Consider the following 18,784-nt stretch of genomic DNA (forward strand, 5'->3'; position numbering starts at 1 on the left):
CATCATGTAGTGCTAAGACACGAATGCTTAGCTATCTCTTAGGGTTCTGGTCTTCAAACACACAAAACTCATCCCCACAAGACTTTAAGCACCCGAACCTCAGAGACTGGAAATCTAGACAGGACTGAAAGGACATAGAGACCTAGGGAGTGGAGGCATAACCTGGTTACCATGAACAGGAGGCTTCCCAGTACCTGGGTTATATCCTTGATCACCTGCTGTAAAGACAACTTCTCCTCTTGGGCATTCCTACTAAGAGATGCTCCATGTTCCATTAATTCTGTGTGATTTGTCTCCTGAACAGGGAACAGAATAGAGCCTCAGAGTCAAACTATCAAAAGTGAATTTATTACTCCAGGACCCCAAACAACCAAAGTCTAATTCTGTCTGTTCTATCAGCCCCACTTTTTCCCTGACCATGCATCAATGCTAATATGTTGCCCGAAGGGTCTGAAGACAATGTGATGTGGTGATTACAAGTTTAGATTAAGTGATAACGAGTTCCAAATTAGACTTCACTGATTAGAATTCTGCTCTATCATTTACTATGTTGGTAACCATAGTCAACAGTTTCTTTGAGCTTCTTTTTCTTTAAAATAGAAATAAGTAACAGCAACTACTTGTTTTGAGGCTTAAATTAAAAATGCATGTAAATTATTCAACATAGTGTCTGGAACAATGCAAATGTTCAATAAATGTAAGCTATTATTAGACAGGGGATGGGTGCTGTCTCTGAATAGTAAATGGATGCTTGAGACCTAATGCTAAACCAGAGAAACCTCTAGCCCTAAAGCTAGACATAATCTTGAAGACTCAGGAGTTCCTCTCTTCCTTCCTATTTGTGTTAGTGAAGGCCTGAAGACACAGACTTGCAACTATGTTTTATTTGGCTTATACAAAATTTGAATCAACATTTATAAATGGAAAGATTTTACATAAAAATGTAAATTTCTGGCTTCTTCCAAAAAGTTAACAAATGGGCCACACCCAGCCCCCATTCCTACATGGAAATGATTCACTGAAGTTGAATGGTGGATGCCTCCTCTAGATGAGACATTTATTATTCAGGGTCTCACAATCCCTATTACTCCTCATAGTTTCCTTAATATTGAGCTCAAGTGACCCCTGCAGTCTTGAAAACTAAATACAACAGCACTGGAAAACCAGAATTCTTACAACTGAACCCACTTCATTTATTTACATTATCTGAGCCCCATGGATATTCTGAATTGGCAAATTCCTGGAGAAAAAAAAAAAAAAAAAAAAAAAGGAATCAGAAAGCTACAATCCCTGTTGATCTCAGCCTGGATGAGAAGACTAGGGGTGTGCATTTGAATAGGGGTTCGGGAGCTACCTAAAATCAGAGATCTGAAAACTTGTAGAGATTAAACATGGTATTAAGCTGGAGGGTTCTAACATCCAACCTTAGAGAATCCCTCTGATAACATCCCTGGCAGATGTTAAGCCAATGACCAAAACCTCACTCCTTCACAAGACAGGCTGTTCAACTACTGAACAGTTCTAGTTGTGAGCCAGAATCTACTCCCCTATTAACTTCTAGCTATTGACATTGGTTTTGCCCTGGAAAACATTAAATATGTAAATTCTCCTTTCTTTTTTCTTTTTTGAGACGGAGTTTCACTCTTGTTGCCCAGGCTGGAGTGCAATGGCATAATCTCAGCCCACCACAACCTCCATTTCCCCAGGTTCTCCTGCCTCAGCCTCCCGAGTAGCTGGGATTACAGGCATGCGCCACCACATCCAGCTAATTTTTTTGTATTTTTTTAGTAAAGATGGAGTTTTTGCATGTTGGTCAGGCTGGTCTCAAACTCCCGACCTCAGGTGATCCGCCCACCTCGGCCTCCCAAAGTGCTGGGATTACAGGCATGAGCTACCACGCCCGGCCCTTCATAAACTCTCTTTTCCCAGTGTCAGTCCTTCAGATATGTGAAGGTGTCTATCATGTCTTCAAGGGCCTTCAAAGGGCCTCAAGCTCTTTCTTCTCCCGGCTAAACACTGCCGTACTTCTCAGTTGTTTCCCATGTGACTAGATTTTAAATCTCTCCACACATCCACTTACTGGTAACTCACTAATTTGCCAATGTGTCTCTGAAGGTATGTGTCAATTCTCTGGTAAGGACACACTGCATACATATGCCATTGCAATTTCCCCAGGAATACAGTAGGGATAGTAGGCAGTCAATATTTATTCAATGAATAAATGAATGAGTTAATTAATTTTCAGATTCAGCCAAAATTTATTTATTTATTTATTTATTTATTTATTTATTGACACGGAGTCTTGCTCTGTGCCCCAGGCTGGAGTGCAGTGGCGCGATCTCGGCTCACTGCAAGCTCCGCTCCCCCGGGTTCACGCCATTCTCCTGCCTCAGCCTCCCGAGTAGCTGGGACTACAGGCGCCGCCACCTCGCCTGGCTAATTTTCTTGTATTTTTAGTAGAGACGGGGTTTCACCGTGTTAGCCAGGATGGTCTCGATCTCCTGACCTCATGATCCGCCCGTCTCGGCCTCCCAAAGTGCTGGGATTACAGGCTTGAGCCACCGCGCCCGGCCCAAAATTTATTTTTTAGCTTTAGAGGATTTCATCACAGAATATATAACTGGTATCCTGTACTATCTGTCCATAAAGGACAAGGAACCTACAAGCCCACGACCAATTCCTTTCCAGAACAAAGGATCACGTACCAGGATCTCCACTGTCTCTCTCAGAGCCTTTACCATCTTTTCATAATCTTCATTTTGCTTCTGAGACTGGGTCAGCAGAGCAGAGAGCTCAGTCACCCTAAAGAGAAGAGCATAGCACTGTCACCAGAACAGCCCATGGATGTGGACAGAGCTACAATGCAGCACACCCCAGCCCCAACCCCAGCCACTCCCAACTGCAGCCTCCCCCAAATCCCTTAGGCACCCCTAGCCCCTCTGCACTCCCTGAATACCACATGATGCTATAGCCTTGAAGAGGGGGAGCAAAAAACCACTCAGACACATGCAGGGATTTACCACATCTCAAGGCTGGAACACGTGTTTGGGGGCCCGAGAGCTGAAGGAAAGCCCTGGCCCAGGCCCTTCCAGGCCTCGCTTGATCTTGAAGTCAAGCACCCTAAAGCCAATAAGAACATCAGAATTGCACATGGGATAGTCCCAAGGTCCCTCCAGCCCGAGGTTCTGACTCTGATAGGGAAAAAGGAAGGGCAATTTGGGGAAGATTATGTTCAACCTTCTTGATATTAATCTCAAGGTCCAGCAAAATCACCAAACACTTAACACTGTACTTGGAGCTTACTGCTTGCTATCATGTGAGTGGCTAAATATTTCTTGAATGAATGCTATATAAAAGTTTAATTTTTTTTCAAATTTTTTTTCAAATTTTTTTTTGAGACAGGGTCTTGCTCTGTTGCCCAGGCTGGAGTACAGTGGTGCAATCATAGCTCACTCTCAAGCAATCCTCCTGCCTCAGCTTCCCAAGTAGCTAGAATTATAGGCGCATGCCACCACATGGCTATTTTTTTATTTTTACTTTTAGTAGAGACAAGGTCTCACTATGTTGCCCAGGCTGGTCTCAAACTCCTGGGTTCAAGTGATCCTCCTGGCTCAGCAAAAGTCTTAATAATTTTATTCTATACCATCTCTAAGAACCTTAGCACACTGCATGGTCATTTGTCTAAGTATTGCATCAAACATTCACTAGCCAGCCACGGTGGCTCAACCTGTAATCCTAGAACTTTGAGAGGCCAAGGTGGAAAGATTGCTTGAGCTCAGGAGCTCCAGACTGGCCTGGGAAACATAGCGAGACCCCACCTCTACAAAAAAATTAAAAAATTAGCCAGGCATAGTGGTGCGTGCCTGTAGTCCCAGTTATTTTGGAGGCTGAGGCAGGAGAATTGCTTCAGTCCAGCAGGTCAAGGCTGTGGTGAGCTGTGTTTACAATACTGCACTCCAGCCTGGGTAACAGAGCTAGACTCTGTCTCAAAAAACAAAGAAACAAAATATATTGAGTGTCTAGTATACGGCAGGTGAAGTACAAAGCACTAGAAATACAAAACTTACTAAGACTTGGTCTCTGCTTTTGTACTTCTCAGTGCCTCCAAAAGCAAAAACGAAAAATAGCCCTGCATTTTATGTATGTACCTCCAACAGGTGAAGACACAACCCTCGTCATGGGCATATATGAACTTTGTCCTGAGATTCAGTGGGGCTCTCTGCTCATTTCCCTGCCCTTCTACATCATTATTTTTTAAAAACCTACTTCATTATAATCCAAAAATTAAAACAGCCTAACCCAAAAAAGAAGGTGGGGGAAACTAAATCATCAATGAGATCAATGCTGTAATAAGAGGTCAAAAGACCACAGGGGCACAGTAACTTAGTAGGCTACCGAGGTCAGAGAAGGCTTCATAGAAGAGGTTACATTTCGGTGAGCTGCAGTGGCTCATGCTTGTAATCCCAGCACTTGGGGAGGCTAAGGCGGGTGGATCACGTGAGGTCAGGAGTTTAAGACCAGCCTGGCCAACATGGTAAAACTACTAAAAATACAAATATTAGCAGGGAGTGGTGGCATGCGCCGGTAAACAGTCCCAGCTACTTGGGAGACTGAGGCAGCAGAGTCACTTGAACCCGGGTGGCAGAGGTTGCAGTAGTCGAGATCATTCCACTGCACAATAGCCTGGGCGACAGAATGAGACTCCGTCTCAAAAAAAAAAAAAAAGAGGTAATATTTGAACTGTGCCTTAGAGGATAAGGCAGAGAGAGAAGGGAGGGAGGCATTCCAGACTAAAGTTAGCAGGTGCAAAGACAGGGAAGGGAAAGAGCTTGGCTGTTCTGGGAATGGCAAGTACTTTGGTGTTGATGGAGGACGGAGTGATAGCTAGCTCTGTACATCAACAGGAGAGAAACTGGGCTGAAAGACAGGGCAGAGGTCAGTACAAGACCCAACTGTGGCATCAGGTTTCAAAGCAGATTCCCTCGGGCACATCTTCTCCCCCTCCATGGTAGGAATGTTCCTGGCATTTCCCCTGCCTGTCCCTAACCCTCTAAAGGAGTCGGCTCTCTCTCAGCAAACCCTTCCTGGGACCCCAGGCCGTCTCACCGGTCCTGAAGTTCAGCCTTCTCCAGATCCCCTTGACTCTTCAGCTGTATTAACTCCTGGCTCCTTTCATGGGCTTCCTTCTCCAGCTCCTGGGTCTTGGCTAGTAGCAGCAGCAGCTGGGCTGGCTCCCGCCCATCCATTCTTCCAGATCCGTTGGGTTCCCGAGACTGTGCTCCCACAGTCAAGCGCAGACAACAGGTCAACAGGGACCCCGAAAGCCTCACATGCTCAGCTTTTAGCTCCGTCAAATCTCTGAGTACAAGCAAGGAAAACAGCAGACTCCACTAAGAACCAGGGAAGGAGTGTGGTGATCAGGCCCAGTGAAGCCTGAGAAGCAGGGCTAGGAAAAATCATCTGCTTCCAACACCACCAACTCCCCCACCCCCATAGCTGATGCCACTTCTATAGCAGCCCACTGTTATTAGTCCAGAATTGGTGGGGGCAAACCTCCTCCATTCTTTTCCCCACACTGACCTGTCAGTAGCTGACTTCATTTCCAGGAAGTGGCGTCGGAATGTCACCACCTCCCGCCATAGACTGAGAAGGCGACCGTGCTCCCCTTTCAGGTAGCCCTTGAAGAACTGTGTGTTCAGAAACACAGGTCATACCCAAAGGCAGAGGGCTATCTTTTGCCAACACAAGAGTCTTGGATTCCTCCTGACTACTGAGGAAAGGAAGGAGTGACTTACAGGAGATAGTTTATGAACGGGTATCTATCCAGGTTATGCTGAAGGGTTTAATGAAGTTGGCAGTGGGATTCGAGAGGTCAGAGAGCCTAGGATGGTATATTGCCTTCCTCTGGGCCAGATTAGAAAAGGATACACAGTAGCTGCTTAACAAATGGGATCTATTACCACAGACTTTTCTAAGGAGGAGTCAATGATATACATAAACCACTGAGCACAAAGCAAAAATGCAGGAAACATTTGTTTCCTTCAGCTGGGACCTGAAAATTCCCCAGGGCCCATAACTGCTCTTTCTTTCCCATTCAGTTTCATATCTACCTCTTTAGCATCTAGATATGCAAGACCTCCAGACCAGGAGTCAGTAAGCTTTCAGATCCATTGAAAACCTAAGCTCATCACTGCTGCAGGAAGAGTTGCTATGAGTGTCATGCTACCTCCCAACAGAACCTAGACTAGGCAGGTAGTAGCAGGTCTAAGCTGAAGGCCCAAGAAGGGTGAGGCTGCCAGCATGCACAGGTAAGGATGGTCAGGGACTTTAACAGCAACAGCTCAGTTTCCATCCAAGTCCTGAAGTTAACCCCTTCCAGTACTGACCAGGGCAGCATCCAGAATGCACAGCCTTCCTCTCGCAGTTCCAGTCCCCATTCTTCCTACCTCCTGCTCCATCCGCCACTGGCTCTCCTTCCTCATTAGCTCATCCCGGGCCCGGCTCCAGTCCACTGTCAATTTTTCCACATCTTCCCTAAGGGCTTTATTCACCACGTCAGCTTTTTCCATGTGCAGTCGAAGCTGGGTGTTCACCTCTGCTAGACTCTCACACCTGCACTGGGGAACGGTAAAAGCGGGTACAAAATAAAGGTCTGGTCCAACACTTGGACCTCCTGGGAGTAAGATGGCAACCACTGAAATTTTCATTGCAGGAATTAGAGGGCTATGGCTGAAGTCCATGGCTCTAATCCACATTAGCCCTCAGGGCAGAGGTTTCCCATCAGCCTTTTCCACCAACTGGCCTATCACCCAGGTCAGAAAGTTTAGGGTCCATCACCTCTGCTGCTCCTCCTCCAGTCGGACCAGCAGCTCATCCAGGTTTGGTTCCTCCACATTTTCCCATCTCTGGGGGATTGGTCCCTGCGCCAGACAGAGACAAGCCTTAATTACCTCCAAAGAGAACATCACTCGGACCAGTTCCCTGAGGCTCCCTTCCATGACAGTCCATTTTCTTTTTATTCTTTCTCCCCTTTGTTAGCAATATGCTTCTCTTCTCAATCACTGCATCCCTCACTCCAAAAGTAAAATGATGACCTCTCCTGAAAGACGGCCTTCGGTAGCAAAAAGAATCTTCGGCCGGGCGCGGTGGCTCAAGCCTGTAATCCCAGCACTTTGGGAGGCCGAGACGGGCGGATCACGAGGTCAGGAGATCGAGACCATCCTGGCTAACACGGTGAAACCCCGTCTCTACTAAAAAATACAAAAAACTAGCCGGGTGAGGTGGCGGGCGCCTGTAGTCCCAGCTACTCGGGAGGCTGAGGCAGGAGAATGGCGTAAACCCGGGAGGCGGAGCTTGCAGTGAGCTGAGATCCGGCCACTGCACTCCAGCCTGGGCGACAGAGCGAGACTCCGTCTCAAAAAAAAAAAAAAAAAAAAAAAAAAAAAGAATCTTCAACCTAAGAAGTGATATATCTTTCACTAATGGCCTTAACTTCCACTATACTAATTGTTTGACCTTGGGAAGTGACTTAACTTCTTTCATTTTTTTTTTTCTGGAGACGGAGTCTCGCTCTGTCACCCAGGCTGGAGTACAATGGCATAATCTCAGCTCGCTGCAACCACTGCCTCCCAGGTTCAAGTGATTCTCCTGCCTTAGTCGCCCAAGTAGTTGAGATTACAGGCACCCACCACCATGCCTGACTAATTTTTCTATTTTTAGTAGAGACGGGGTTTTGCCATGTTAGCCAGGCTGTTCTTGAATTCCTGGCCTCAAGTGATCCACCCACCTCAGCCTCCCAAAGTGCTGGGATTACAGGCATGAGCTACCACACCCAGCATGGGAAGTCACTTAACTTCTTGGAGCTACAGTGTCTCCAGCTACAAAATGAAAGTGATATCATTCCCTTCAGAAAGTTGCTGTGCAGGTTAAGAGACACAATTACAGATGCTCCTTGACTTATGCTGGAATTTCATCCCATAAACCCATCATAAGTTGAATGTAAGTTAAAGATGTGTTTTCAACTTATGACATTTTCTTTTTTTCTTTTTTTTTTTTTGAGATAGTCTAGCTCTCTTGCCCAGGCTAGAGTGCAGTGGTGCAATCTTGGCTCACTGCAACCTCTGCCTCCTGGGTTCAATGATTCTCCTGCCTCAGCCTCCCGAGTAGCTGGGATTACAGGCAGGCACCATCATGCCTGGCTGATTTTTTGTATTTTTAGTAGGGATGGGGTTTCACCATGCTGGCTAGGTGGGTCTTGAACCCCTGACCTCGTGACCCACCCACCTCAACCTCCCAGAGTGCTGGGATTACATAGGTGTGAGCCACTGCGCCAGGCCAACATTTTTTTCAACTTATATTTTCAACTTAACAGTGAGTTTGGGCCGGACGCAGTGGCTCACATTTGTAATACCAGCAGTGGGAGGATTGCTTGAGTCTAAGAATTTGAGACCAGCCTGGGCAACATAGAGAGACCCTGTGTCTACAAAAAATAAAAAAATTAGCCAGGTGTGGAGGCATGTATCTGTAGTCCCAGCTACTTTTTGGGAGGCTGAGGTGGGATGATCGCTTAAGCCCAGGAGGCTAAGGCTGCAGTGACCCGTGATTGCACCAGTGCACTCCAGCCTGGGCGACGGAGTAAGAAGACTCTGTCTCAAAACAACCAACCAACCAACCAAACAAAAACCAACCAAACAAGCAAACAAAACAACCCCAAATAATGGGTTTATCCAGATGTAACCCCATCATAACCCAAGGAGCATACTGAATGCACATAGCTTTCACACCATCATAAAGTTGAAAACTTGCAGCAATCCTAAGTTGCAGGGGACCATCTGTATGAGACAGTGCCTCATGCTGCCTGGCCTGCATTGAAGGTGCTCAATAAGTTTTGGTTCTTTCCTTCCTCTGAGAGAACTTTTCTGAGGAAAATGTGAGTAGGTACTGAGAGGGAGCTGGAACAAAGGCAAATAAATGGGTTTTTCAAAGCCAGTTCTAATAGCACAGACATCCCTTTGCTACAATGTGCTCTAGGCTCGCAAAGGCCTGCATCTAAGACAAACACTGACACCTGCTGGGGGAAACATGCACTTCTTCCCACTAATCCCACACTCCTTCCAATCTAATTTACATTTTGTCCTTTGAGAACCAAGGGTTGGAATCTGACAGGCCAGTTAGGTCCAATGAAGATATCAGTGTGATAAACCTCTCAGAGGCTGAGAAAGAGAGACTTCTACCAAACACCTCACTTGTACACTCCAACCTCCCTCAGTGAACAAATGAAACCTAACAAGTATATTCACTGAGGACCCAAGGGGCACACAGAGCTCAGCCTCACTCACTCCAGTGGCTTCCAGCCGCTTCTCCAGCTCTTGGCACCAGCTCCGGTACTGCAGCACCTGTGGCAAAAAGAACAGGCCCTGGGCAATGAACACAGCTGGCACAAACAGCCCAAAGCAAAGGCCCCTGAGGATCTTAGGCAAACTTGCTATGAACAGGGAAACTGGGTGGTGACAGTAAGGTAAGGCCATAACATCTTATAGTTTCTATTTGGGCATTTTTTTCTTTTTTGAGATGGAGTCTTGCTCTGTCTCCTAAGCTGGAGTGCAGTGGCGCAATCTTGGCTCACTGGAACCTCCGCCTCCCAGGTTCAAGTGATTCTCCTACCTCAGCCTCCCGAGTAGCTGAGATTACAGGAACATGCCACCACACTCAGCTAATTTTTGTACTTTTAGTAGAGACAGGGTTTTGCCATGTTGGCCAGGCTGGTCTCGAACTCCTGACCTCAGGTGATACAGCCACCTTGGCCTCCCAAAGTGCTGGGATTACAGGCATGCGCCACCGCGTCTAGCCTTATTTGGGCATTTAAATAACACTTTCTATATAAGCGAGACTCCATCTCAAAAATAAATAAATAAATAATACTTTCTATATGCCTTTTATATCATAGAGGCAAAATCATGGGCTTTGGCTCTAGACTAGGTGAGGAAACCTGGATAACTAACTTAACCCTTGTGAATTTCATCTTTAAAAGAGAAATATTAGTCGAAAGTAGTGGTGCACACATGTGGTCCCAGATACTCGAGAGGCTGAGGCAGGAGGATTGCCTGAGCCCAGGAGGTTGAGGCTGCAGTGATCTGTGATCATACCACTGCACTCTAGCCTGGGCAACAGAGCAAAACCCTATCTCAAAAATAAAATAAAATAAAATAAAATAAAATAAAATAAAATAAAATAAAATAAAATAAAATAAAAAGGATACAATACATACCTCATGGAACAGTTGTGAGCATCAAAAGAGAAGCTGTACATGAAAGCTAGAAGGTCTGGGTCTTATCTCACCAAGCTAGATGTAGGCCAATCCCACCACAAGGCTCTGCCTCCTACAACCCTTATCTCATCTCAGCACCCAGCTCTGGGGGTTGTTCTCTTTCCCCTCCTCAAAAGGGCAGCTGCCTCACCTTGGCCTGCAGCTTCCTCACAAGGGTTGCTTGTCTCTGCTGGGCCTCCTGGGAGTTCTTCAGCTTCCGCCAGGAGGCTGCCTGATTCTCCACCATCTGCTGCTGTAGTGCCAGCACCTGCTCTTCCAGCACCAGCTGCAGTGACTGGGGCTTCATGTTGTTCAACCCAGGGTTTCTTGTCTCCATGAGGGCACCAGGTGGCAGGCCCACAGGTCCCTAGGTAGCCAGAGGGTGTTCACGTCCAGCAGAGTCTCTAACCATTGCCATGCCACTTCAACCTCCTCTTGAACTGGGGACCAAAGCACATAGTCAAATTGAAAGGACTGTTCTTGTACTATATACAAGACTCCTCAGAACCTTTAAAATACTAAAAGGGACCCTCATCTCTGAATGGCACTATGATGAGCAGCATTCCCCAAATTTAACTGACCATGAGACAAGCTCACAGGACTAGTTTCTCCTGGCATGCCTTTCGGAACTCTGCACTAAACCAAGAGCTCCTGGTTTATCACTGCATCCTTAGTTGCTGGCACAGTGGCTCACAAACCCTTGTTGAATGAATTGCTGAAGGCGTTCTTAATCTAGCAGGGGAAATAGGCACAAACAATTACAATACATACAATGTGGCATGTGAAATAATAAGATGGTATGAGAAAACAAAGGAAGAGAACTTAACCCAGCCCAGGGGTGCTGTGAACTGAGTGAATCATCATCATTGTTAACACTTGCTGAGTGCTTCTGGAGTGCTGTTGCTTTAAGTACTTTACATGCATTACGTCATTTTGTTTTTACAAAAATCTTGAAACCTTCCAATGCCTTCCCATTACACTTCACCAAACGTACTATTATAACTCTTTATATATAGATGAGGAAACTGGGGCTTTAAAAGGTTAAAAAACTTCTGCCAGGGCCGGGCGTGGTGGCTCATGCCTGTAATCCCAGCACTTTGGGAGGCCGAGGCAGGTGGATCACAAGGTCAGGAGTTCAAGACCAGCCTGGCCAACATGGTGAAACCCCGTCTCTACTAAAAACACAAAAAATTAGCCGGGCATGGTGGCAGTCTCCTGTAATCCCAGCTACTCGGGAGGCTGAGGCAGGGGAATTGCTTGAACTGGGAGGTGGAGGTTGCAGCGAGCTGAGACCATGCCACTGCACTCCAGATTGGGCGACAGAGCACGACTCCATCTCAAAAAAAAAACAAAAAACAAAAAACAAAAAAAACTTGTGCCAGGCCACACAGCTGGCATGCGGTTGATGAGAGATTTGAACACAAGTAATCTATCGGACAAAGAAAAGGAGTGGCAGGCATTTCAGGCAAGGGATCCAAAAGAGAGAAGGAACCAGTAGCAGCAGGATGGCCAAACACCCTCACCCACCAGGAGCTGGGCTGAAACAGGGCAATGGGCCACCACAGGCAGAGGCGGCCAGCCTAACGGTGAGCTTCAGAGATACCCAGGACAGGGGAAGGCATGGTGGTAGAGTTCTGGGTGCTATTCCAAGGTCTGCCTCCAATGGGCTCTGTGACCTCAGATGTGCTACTTCCCTTTCAATTTCCTCATCCAGAAATGAGGGCATCATGACCTCTGAGTTACTTAGGCCTCTAAAACACACAATTATCCCACAACCTGGGCCAGGGGAAGAGTTCTCTCATTTTATTAACCCTAAGACTCTCACCAGCAGGGCTAAGGAATATCTGTATTTTCAACTACCTATCAACAAAATGGTATATACAGCGAATGCAAACCTAACATCTGCACATACAGTAGAAATTTCAAGGGCCCCAAATCCCTTTAATGCACCAAACTATTGATTTTCCACATCCTGGCTCAAATGCCATGTCCTATCATGTCCTCCCAGATGAACCCAGAAAGAGTTAATCACTTTTATAGCTATATACACAGAGAGAATACATATGTTCTGATGTCTACTCTACATCTTATCATCATGGTCTATTTTCTCTGCTAATCCGTAAGTGCCTCAAAGGAAGGAGCTGTCTAATTCATTGTAAGTTGTCAACAATGTCCAATGAAGAAATCCATGTGAGCCTCACCCCTGGCAGAGCTAAGCCTTGGGCCAGAGATGACAAATCAGGGCCCTGCTAGCACTTTTCAGCCATTGTGTGGCCCATACAATAGTTTTTAAGCATTCAAATTAGGTGCCGACATTTATCACTGGGAGAAAGTACATAAAATCCATATTTCTGGTTCCTTTGGAAAATCAGAATACCTAGTGACGCTTGACCCGTATTTCAATAAGGCAACAACTAGTGGCACAGTTGAATAGTGCCTGCCCCTTTAGACAGGGCACGTGCTCCGCACAGTTGAACAGCGCCTGCCCCCTTTAGACAGGGCGTGTGCTCTCCAGTTCATCGTGGCCTCCCCATACACACACCGATTCTCTCCCTCACAATGATAGCATATTTCAGTTGTCATTTATCATTGCAACTGTGCTATTGTTTCTGTTATAGTAGCACTATAGAGGAAAACTCAGCTTACTAATTTACATTACCTCCTGAACAACCGAAGATACTTGAGTTTGCAAAGCCTGTACTAGGCAGTAAGGAAAGTGCATAAAGTAAGAACAGAATGGCACCAATAAAGGTTTGGTGGCACCAGTACTCCAGGCCTCTTCTTAGCCTACGAACCAGGGTAATACAACCTTTCCCCATACTATGACACCCTCCTTTTCAGCCTTTTTGCCAAGGCTGTGTGACCAACTCACCATGGTACTATGAAATGCTGGCTCTATTGAGTGCAATGAAGCTCAATCCCTCTCTGCTGGTTGGAGGCACAGACTTTCCAGGAAATGGTTCTCTTATCCCAGGATTTCTGCCAACAACTCTACCTACAATAATGTAGATCCAAGTTACTTCAAGGGAACTGAGGAGTCTTCTCTCCTAGTACTGTGAGGGCTGAGCCAGGCTTTTGCATGCAGTGGGAGTTTATGAGGCCCTAAAGGCCCCTCACACTTTGTTGAATCCCTATCCCAAAACATTAGGTTGAACCATAAGAAATTGCTAATATTATTCTATTATTATTATTATTAGAGAAACGATCTAGCTGTCACCCAGGCTGGAGTACAATGGTGCAATCATAGCTCACCGCAGCCTCAAACTCCTGGGCTGAAGGGATCCTCCAGCCTCAGCCTTCAGAGGAGCTGAAGGTGTGTGCCACCAAGCCATTTTTTTTTTTTTTTTTTTTTCCGGTAGAGACAAGGTTTTGCCTTGTTGCCTGAGCTTGTCTCAAACTCCTGGTTTCAGGCAGCCACCCTCTGGCCCAAGCCTCCCAAAGTGCTGGCATTATGGGTGTGAGCCACCAAGCCCAGCCTCACCCATTATTTTTTACCTACAAAAATGGCAATTTCACATAGTTCAACCTAATATCTCTAATAAGCAGTCCTGCCACACATAGTTCCATGAATTCTCATTAAGTTTTCTTTTAGGATATGGCTGTCAGTAACTTGCAAACATGATTTGGCAAGGTAGTATTAGTAATACTTCAACAAATAAATGAAATTATATTAGAATTATATAATTACTTTAGCAAATAATTAAAAAATTATAAAGCTATTTAGAAATTTAGTCCAACCCCCCTCATCTTGCAGATAAAGAAACTGAGGCTTGTAGAGATAAAGCAACTTCATTTTGTTTATATTTTTATATGCCCCAGTTATCTCAAAAAATGATTTGCATGGCCAGGCGCAGTGCCTCATACCTGTAATCCCAGCACTTTGGGAGGCTGAGGCGGGCAGATCACTTGAGGTCAGAAGTTCGAGACCAGCCTGGCCAACACTGTCCAGCCTGGGCGACAAGAGCAAGACCCCATCTCAAAAAAAAAAAAATAAATAAATAAAAAATATTTGCATTATAGCAAATGTACCATACTAAAAGGGAAGACGGTGCAGGGTGTACAGGAACTCTCTGTACCATGCAATTTTTCTGTAACCCTAAAATTGTTGTAAAAAATAGTTTAAAAAAAGATTTTGTTTTTTAAAACCAAAACAATCCTCATAAAACTAAAATTTATTAAAACGAATAAAAGGGAAGTGACAGAGAAAAATTATCTCAGGAATCTTTCTGAAATTCAGATTTAATTCTGAGCTTCCTCAAGACACAGTTCAGCATCCTTTTATGAACACACGCGGGATCAGATCTGCTAGGAATAAACTAGCAGAGCCCCCAAAGGGAAGGTAAGTTTCAACGTGCCTGAGAAAGGGAAAAGAGCAGTAGCTGGCAAATTGTAACAAACTGGATTACATTCAAATAAGATAATGAGTGTCTCTGTACTTCTAAGCTGTAAACCACTGAGCCAATGTTATCGTTACTGCAGGAAAAGGGAAAAGATTCTTTGGTACATTAATTTATCCCATAAACACTCATGAATTTCAACTCAGTATCAGGAGTCTGCCACGGTGGTACAGAAATGAACAAGACCTACCTTCCTACTTTTGCTAAGAATCAGACGGGGAAGACAGTACCCTTACTAAAGACCAATAGCCACCTGTGAACCTGGAGTGGAAAGTGACAGAAGAGGGAGATAAATTATGTATTTGGTCCTCTCTCATCCAAAATACTACAAAAGGAGTATTTAAATAAAGTTTACAAGAGAAGCAACACCACCACCTAAACTTGGAATAGAGGCATAAATGCTACAAGGACTAAGATGCAGAATGGTATTAAATACAATTTGTCACTTAAAGCAAAAACTGAAAAATATTTGAGGACACAAACATTGTATTTATTGAAAAAGAAACTACAGTATAGACATTTGTGTACAGAGACAATTTGTTTCTTATTCTTGAAAACAAAAAAACCAAATTACCATGCAGCTCCTTATTTAAATCTCATGTGGGGCCTTTCTCTCTTGTTCTCCTCCAACCTCTGGCCTCTCCCACTCAGTCTCCTTTGCTGCCTTTTCTCATCTCCCCAATATCTGAAGTTTGGAAACCCCAAGGCTTCAGACCTCTTCTCCATCTCCATTCATTTCCAAGGTAATCTGATCCAGTGTTTTGTTTTTTGAGACAGGATCTGGCTCTGTCACCCAGGCTGTAGTGCACTGGCATGATCTCAGCTCACTGCAACCTCTGCCTCCCCAGTTCAGGTAATTCTCATGTCTCAGCCTCCCGAGTAGCTGGGATTACAAGCATGTGCCACCACGACCAGCTAATTTTTTTGTATTTTTAGTAGAGACAGGGTTTCACCAAGGCAGGAGGATCTCTTGAGGCCAGGAGTTCAAGACCAGCCTGGGCAACACAGGGAGATTCCCACCTCTAAAAAAAAAAAAAAAAAAGGCCAGGCGCAGTGGCTCTAGCCTGTAATCCCAGCACTTTAGGAGGCTGAGACGGGCGGATCACAAGGTCAGGAGATCGAGACCATCCTGGCTAACACGGTGAAACCCTGTCTCTACTAAAAAAAATACAAAAAACTAGCCAGGCGAGGTGGCAGGCGCCTGTAGTCCCAGCTACTCGGGAGGCTGAGGCAGGAGAATGGCGTAAACCCGGGAGGCGGAGCTTGCAGTGAGCTGAGATCCGGCCACTGCACTCCAGCCTGGGCGACAGAGCGAGACTCCGTCTCAAAAAAAAAAAAAAAAAAAAAAAAATTGCTGGTTGTGTGGCATGCACCTGTAGTCCCAGCTACTTGGGAGGCTGAGGTGGGTGGGCTACTTGAGCCCAGGAGTTCGAGGCTGCAGTGAGCCGCGATCACACCACTGCACTCCAGCCTGGGACAAAATGCTCTCTCAAATAAATAAATAAATAAATAAATAAATAAATAAATAAATATCACCTCTCCACATAACACTGGTACTTTTATTTACCTTACCATGCTTTTTCTGTCCCTATCTAATTATTATGTAATATACTTACCAAAATGCAGATTCCACAAGCACAAAAGCATTGTTTTACTGAATGCTGTCCCAGCTCCTACCTAAAACACAGCCTGCTTTATAATAGATGCCCATTATTACTGACTATTATAAGACATTAGATCACATGATCCATATTATCACCAATGGTCTTACAAAATGCTAATAGCTCTATTACCTATCTAAAAACCAAAAAACAGACTGAGTGTGGTGGCTCACACCTGTAATCCCAGCACTTTGGGAGGCTGAGTTGGGCAGATCATTAGAGACCAGGAGTTCGAGACCAGCCTGGCCAACATAGCAAAACCCCATCCCTCCTAGAAATACAAAAATTAGCCGGGCATGGATGGGCACCTGTAATCCCAGCTACTCAGGAGGCTGAGGCGGGAGAATCGCCTGAACCTAGGAGACAGGAGGTTGCAGTGAACCAAGATTGCACCACTGCACTCCAGCCTGGGTGACAGAATGAGACCGCGTCCCCCCCCCAAAAAAAAAAAAGTAGGGGGAGGGATATAACTTATACCTTGGTCAGTGGCAGAGCAATGACTGAACCCCAGCCTGATTCCAAATTCTACTCTCTGCATTACATTAGCTGCTAAAGCATGGACATTACATTACCTAAAGCCATGGACTACGAACTCACAGCTTTGTGAGGGGCACTTCTTAAATAGGAATAATGACACCTATGTCTGCAGCTTTCTGATCAAAAAGGAGCAAAGAAAGGTAGAACTAAAAGAACAGAGGGCGTACCAGTAGCCTTGGTTTTGTTGTGACCTCTATAAATTTGGGAACACCAGTTCTCCTTTCTAAGCCTTCTCAGGAAAATGCTGATTACAATCCTAGCCTCCAATAACTCCCGAGGCCAAAGTAAAGATCAATTCAAGAAACATTCATTAAACCCAAAGGCAATCTAGTCAAGTTATCAAATGCCCTGGGGACAGTTTCCCAGCTCCATCCACTTATTAGTTGTGGGACTCCCAGAAAATTACTTTTTCTAATGTACCTCAGTTTCTTCATGGGTAAAACGTGAAGATACAGAAAGATCTCACCCCACAGGACTGTTGGAAAGATTAAATAGGCCTTTGGCCCAGCGCGGTGGCTCATGCCTGTAATTCCAGCACTTTGGGAGGCCGAGGCGGGCGGATCACCTGAGGTCCAGGAGTTTGAGACCAGCCTGGCCAACATGGAGAAACCCCGTTTCTACTAAAAATATAAAATTAGCCGGGTGTGGTGGCGCATGCCTGTAGTCCCAGCTACTCGGGAGGCTGAGGCAGGAGAATCGCTTCAACCCGGGAGGCGGAGATTGAGGTGAGCTGACATCGCGCCATTGCACTCCAGCCTGGGCAATGAGCGAAACTCCGTCTCTAAATAAATAATAAATGGGCCCTTATGTGTAATGCATTCAGTAGCACCTGACAATTTGTGACCATTCCGTACAGTGAGCCACGACTATTATCACGTGCTAGGCCCTGGGATCTACAGATGAAAAAGGCAAGGCATAACATCTAACGAAGGAGCTTACGATGTCAACAAGGGGCAGGGAAAGTAACTCGGTGCAGCGAGTGCAAAAACCGAGAAGCGAATGCAGCTGCGCCTGGAGAAGGAGGCGGCGAAGTGATACTTCAGCAGGGTCCTGAAGAATGGGAGCTCCAGAGTTGGGTGGCAAGTGGGACTGGGCTCTGGGATAGATCACGTGCAAAGCCGCCAGGACACAGACAGCGAGAGGGGCGGGAGGGCGGGAGAGCGCGGCGCCTCGCCCTCTCAACCCGGGACTGGGGCTACTGGACACGAGGGTCGGGATGCTCTCCTTCGGCGCCGACTGGAGCTTAGCGTACTGGTGGCAGCAGGAAGCTGAGGCAAGCGGGCCCCGACCCTAATGACGCGTCCCAGCCCCTCTCTGGGCCTAGGGTTCCCCGCCCGGGTAACAAGAGGCCGCTGCGCGAACGGGATTCCCTCAGGCGCCCTAGACGGGCAGGTCTCTGGGCCTCGGACGGTTAACCCGAGCACCTCCCGCCTGCCCCTGAGGCCCCACCTCACCACGCTCGGCTCCAGCAGACGCCCGGCTAGTTGCTCAGCGCTGGAGCTGCGGCAGCCTCTGCTAAGGCCCCGCCGGGGACGGGGGCGGGGCCCGCCCCCCAATCTCCCGCCCTTTGGGAGGGGCCCGCCCCGCCAAGTCCTGCACCTATAGGCAGACTGCGCCGGCGCAGGGCCTCCCGCCATATTGGGTATTGGCAGCCGACTTACTAGAGAGGCCCTGAAGGAAAGGGAGTATTATTTTGAGAATTATAAGATCCCTCGCCAGAAATGAGGACGGTCAGGGTCTCTGGATTCGCGAAAGGGATATTTCGGAAGCAGAGAAGAAAAATTGCCCTCAATCGTCTCCCTTTAGGCTTCAGTGTTATATATAGCGCATGTGCAAGGTCACCTGGTTCTAGGTGCGCCTGCGCACAGCTCCACCTACAAACC

At 46.3% G+C, this 18,784-nt stretch overlaps 1 protein-coding gene across 12 annotated transcripts in view; it reads right to left on the reverse strand.

The window, feature by feature from the left end:
* The window catches only part of LOC105496265 (centrosomal protein 250), a 62,766-nt gene extending 44,185 nt beyond the window's left edge, over nucleotides 1-18,581 (reverse strand). For 4 of the 12 annotated variants that reach the window (XR_011613388.1, XM_011766513.2, XM_011766512.2 and 1 more), the window contains exons 1-10: nucleotides 18,351-18,464; nucleotides 13,179-13,301; nucleotides 10,458-10,746; nucleotides 9,339-9,395; nucleotides 6,838-6,920; nucleotides 6,447-6,612; nucleotides 5,581-5,687; nucleotides 5,107-5,358; nucleotides 2,706-2,802; nucleotides 195-296 (exon numbers count right to left, since the gene is read on the reverse strand). Coding sequence is in view for 11 of the 12 variants with exons in the window: in XM_011766513.2 (XP_011764815.2) it covers nucleotides 195-296; nucleotides 2,706-2,802; nucleotides 5,107-5,358; nucleotides 5,581-5,687; nucleotides 6,447-6,612; nucleotides 6,838-6,920; nucleotides 9,339-9,395; nucleotides 10,458-10,643 (1,050 nt within the window). In the remaining variant the exon portion in view is untranslated. Of the gene's footprint in view, nucleotides 1-194; nucleotides 297-2,705; nucleotides 2,803-3,020; nucleotides 3,117-5,106; nucleotides 5,359-5,580; nucleotides 5,688-6,446; nucleotides 6,618-6,837; nucleotides 6,921-9,338; nucleotides 9,396-10,457; nucleotides 10,747-13,178; nucleotides 13,302-14,170; nucleotides 14,282-14,893; nucleotides 15,710-18,350; nucleotides 18,465-18,562 lie in introns of those variants that run through there. The other 8 variants (XM_071079444.1, XM_071079445.1, XM_071079446.1 and 5 more) reach the window with 8 other exon arrangements.
* Between the last annotated feature and the right edge of the window lie 203 nt (nucleotides 18,582-18,784).

This window comes from Macaca nemestrina, chromosome 15 (genome assembly GCF_043159975.1).
Source record: "Macaca nemestrina isolate mMacNem1 chromosome 15, mMacNem.hap1, whole genome shotgun sequence".
Classification (NCBI taxonomy): domain Eukaryota; kingdom Metazoa; phylum Chordata; class Mammalia; order Primates; family Cercopithecidae; genus Macaca; species Macaca nemestrina.